Raw genomic sequence first — 2,858 nt, 5'->3', positions numbered from 1 at the left:
TTTTTCAGGCAGTCTAGTGGCAAAGAAAAAAATATAAACGGTCTGTATTTTTTTAGATATTACAAATGTTGCAGTACCTCAAATGACCTAACTTTATTCTTAATGCACTGGAAATGAAAGAATAATGCTTGAAACGTGAAGCAGCATCACAAACTGTTTGGAGGGTGGTGACTGTCTTGTGGAAGCCAATTCTTCTTTACTCAACAAAAGGAAGCTTTTCTTTAAGAGGAAGTAAGAGAAATTCTCACTGCTGGGTCCAGTATAAATGAATACAAGATGGCTGCAAATTGATACATTTGAAATCGAATTATTCATACAGAAGCATGCCAAAGGAGGATGTCTACCAAAGCTACTTTTTTTGCACTACTTGAAAGAGAAGTATTGCTAAGTACTTAACTGTTGCAACCTATCCATTTGAAATAGGTCTTATTATTGATGCTTTTGGTGAATTAAGAGACCAGCAAGAACAAGTGAGAGAAGATATGGAGGTATGAGAAGAACATTACAGTTTTTCATTTGTCTTATTAATCTAGATTTTTACAGTTATAATTGAATCTTTGAGTTGTAATTGATTTGTAAACACAAATTGTGGTTTCCAGACCAAATGCTTTATTTGTGGAATTGGCAACGACTATTTTGACACAACCCCACATGGCTTTGAAACACATACTCTGCAGGAACACAACTTGGCAAACTACCTGTAAGTATATTTTACTATTAGAATTATTATAATGAGATTTTTCAGCTCAAAAGTAATTTAGGAGTTGTGTATCCTAAGACAGAGGAATATTTCCATTCCTTTCTGGTTTTCCCTAATACACTTTGAGCTGTTGGTTATCTTTAAAGTGCTTGCTCTACATGAGCTAGCTTAGTGGAACAATGCCTGAAGGCACATCAGCCCCTTTTATCTCCTTTAATCCTCTGTAATGAAAGCCACATATAGGAAAGGATTAGGAACAACAGTTTACTAGCTAGTAAGTTGTTTGTTTTATCAGTATGACCAAATCCCAAGAAAGTCACAACTGTCTTTTAGACTAAAACCACTGAAAGTTACTGCTGATCTAAAAATGTTACTTGTCATTGCCTCCAGTGCCTCTGAGTGCATCTACAAGAGCTTATGGTAGCAGAAGGAAGGTCTTTGGTTTGGTTTGATTTCTATGAGTTATGTTCAAAATAATCATGAAAAAATGCATTTCTGGAAAATAAGCTACAAAAAATAATGTACAAATCTGATCCTGTAGTTTCTTACCAGCAGTCTTCTGAAACCACTAAACAACTGGCACTAGTATACATTCAGTCTATAGCCAAGACTTCTAAGACAGTGGTTTCATACTTTCATTAGTGAGTGTAGAGCAGATCAAAGAGGGTTACTGAAAAGGGAATTTGGTGGCATTAGTCACCCTGACAAAAATGATAACTACATGACCATCTTGGACCAAGGAGGCCGAACTGGTTGGTCCTTCTTTTAAAGGCTGGCTTTGGAATACAACACTGTATCTGAGCTTAAAAAAAAAAACAACAAAACAACAGTGCCTCTTAGTATATATGTTGCATTATTCCTTGCACAGTAACTGACTCTGTGGAATCAATACACATTACTTACTTGAGTCAAGTTTTCTTCTGTATCCATAGTTTTACCAATCTACAGCCTCCAAGCTTCTCTTACTACCTTGCATCACTTGATTGGCATGGGGGATCCTGTCATTCACTGTAAATTAAAAACTGTCATTTTCTTAATATTAGAACATATGGAGAATAATCTTTCTATGCGGGTTGCTTTTTAATTAGAAAAAAAGGTTTCAGAAGTTAGTATATTTTCCTTTTTTAAAATGAAAACATATTAACTCCCAATGCATTACATCAAAAACCAGCTATCTACGAGCACTGTCACATAAAACAGACCAAGTGTTAGTACTCTACAGCCTTTCCAATTACTTCAATTTTGTACATTTGAGCACAAGTGGTACCTAAGATAAGACAGGTTCTACTTGGTTGCACCAAGATTTCCAAGCCATCTACCATCTACAAGTTCATAACCTATCATACTTCTTGCATAAATTCTGTAAGAACTTCTTCCAACATGACAGAATTTGAGCATAAAAGAGCTATATATGTAGGCCTAAGTCAGGTGTTACTACTGATCAGCACTGAAATGAAAAAACTACTGAAATACACTTTTCCACTTCTACAGATCCTACAGCTGTTAGCAATTTCACAGAAGTCTCCAAGGATTGCGTTTTCTTCTTTAAAACATCCTAGAAGCCTAGGAACGTCATTTCTTTGCTGGTTGCCACCATAAACATCAAATCCCACTCTAGGAAAGGTTAGGGGAGAGATTATACTTCCTGCATTAATACCTGTTCCATGCACTTGTTTCAGGTTCTTCTTAATGTACCTCATAAACAAGGATGAGACTGAGCATACTGGCCAGGTGAGTCAAAAAAAAAAAAAAAAAAGCTAAATATTTGTCTTGAAAAGCTGCATCTTCCTTCTCCAGCTTTGTAGCTTGACGTACCACCAGGTGGAACTGATGTACCACCAGTGGAGACAAATATCCACTCCTGGGATTTTTGAGCAAGAAAAAAAGGACAGGTGCACTATCCAGCACTACTGTACTGTGCCTGGAGAAGACAGCCTTCAGTAGTTACATTACTGTATTTACAGTCTATAACTGTATATATACAGTATAGATAGTATAACTGTATATATATACAGTATATATAATAAATATATAACTGTATATATACAGTATATAACTGTATATATATAACAAAATATTTTTGCTATATATATATAACACTGAACTTACATATGTTCATATACTGTCCATATATACATATATTACATATATACATGTC

At 35.2% G+C, this 2,858-nt stretch overlaps 1 protein-coding gene across 4 annotated transcripts in view; it reads left to right on the top strand.

Moving 5' to 3' along the window:
* Positions 1 to 2,858, top strand: part of RYR3 (ryanodine receptor 3) — a 189,206-nt gene that overhangs the window by 185,072 nt on the left and 1,276 nt on the right. For all 4 annotated transcript variants that reach the window (XM_042883222.1, XM_042883045.1, XM_042883138.1 and 1 more), the window contains 3 exons: positions 424 to 488; positions 600 to 700; positions 2,380 to 2,431. In XM_042883222.1, coding sequence (XP_042739156.1) covers positions 424 to 488; positions 600 to 700; positions 2,380 to 2,431 — 218 coding nt within the window. The remainder of the gene's footprint in view (positions 1 to 423; positions 489 to 599; positions 701 to 2,379; positions 2,432 to 2,858) is intronic.

This window comes from Lagopus leucura, unplaced genomic scaffold (genome assembly GCF_019238085.1).
Source record: "Lagopus leucura isolate 7727_CA_CO unplaced genomic scaffold, USGS_WTPT01 Super-Scaffold_1, whole genome shotgun sequence".
NCBI classification, from domain to species: Eukaryota; Metazoa; Chordata; class Aves; order Galliformes; family Phasianidae; genus Lagopus; species Lagopus leucura.
This window is presented reverse-complemented; position numbering and strand designations above follow the sequence as displayed.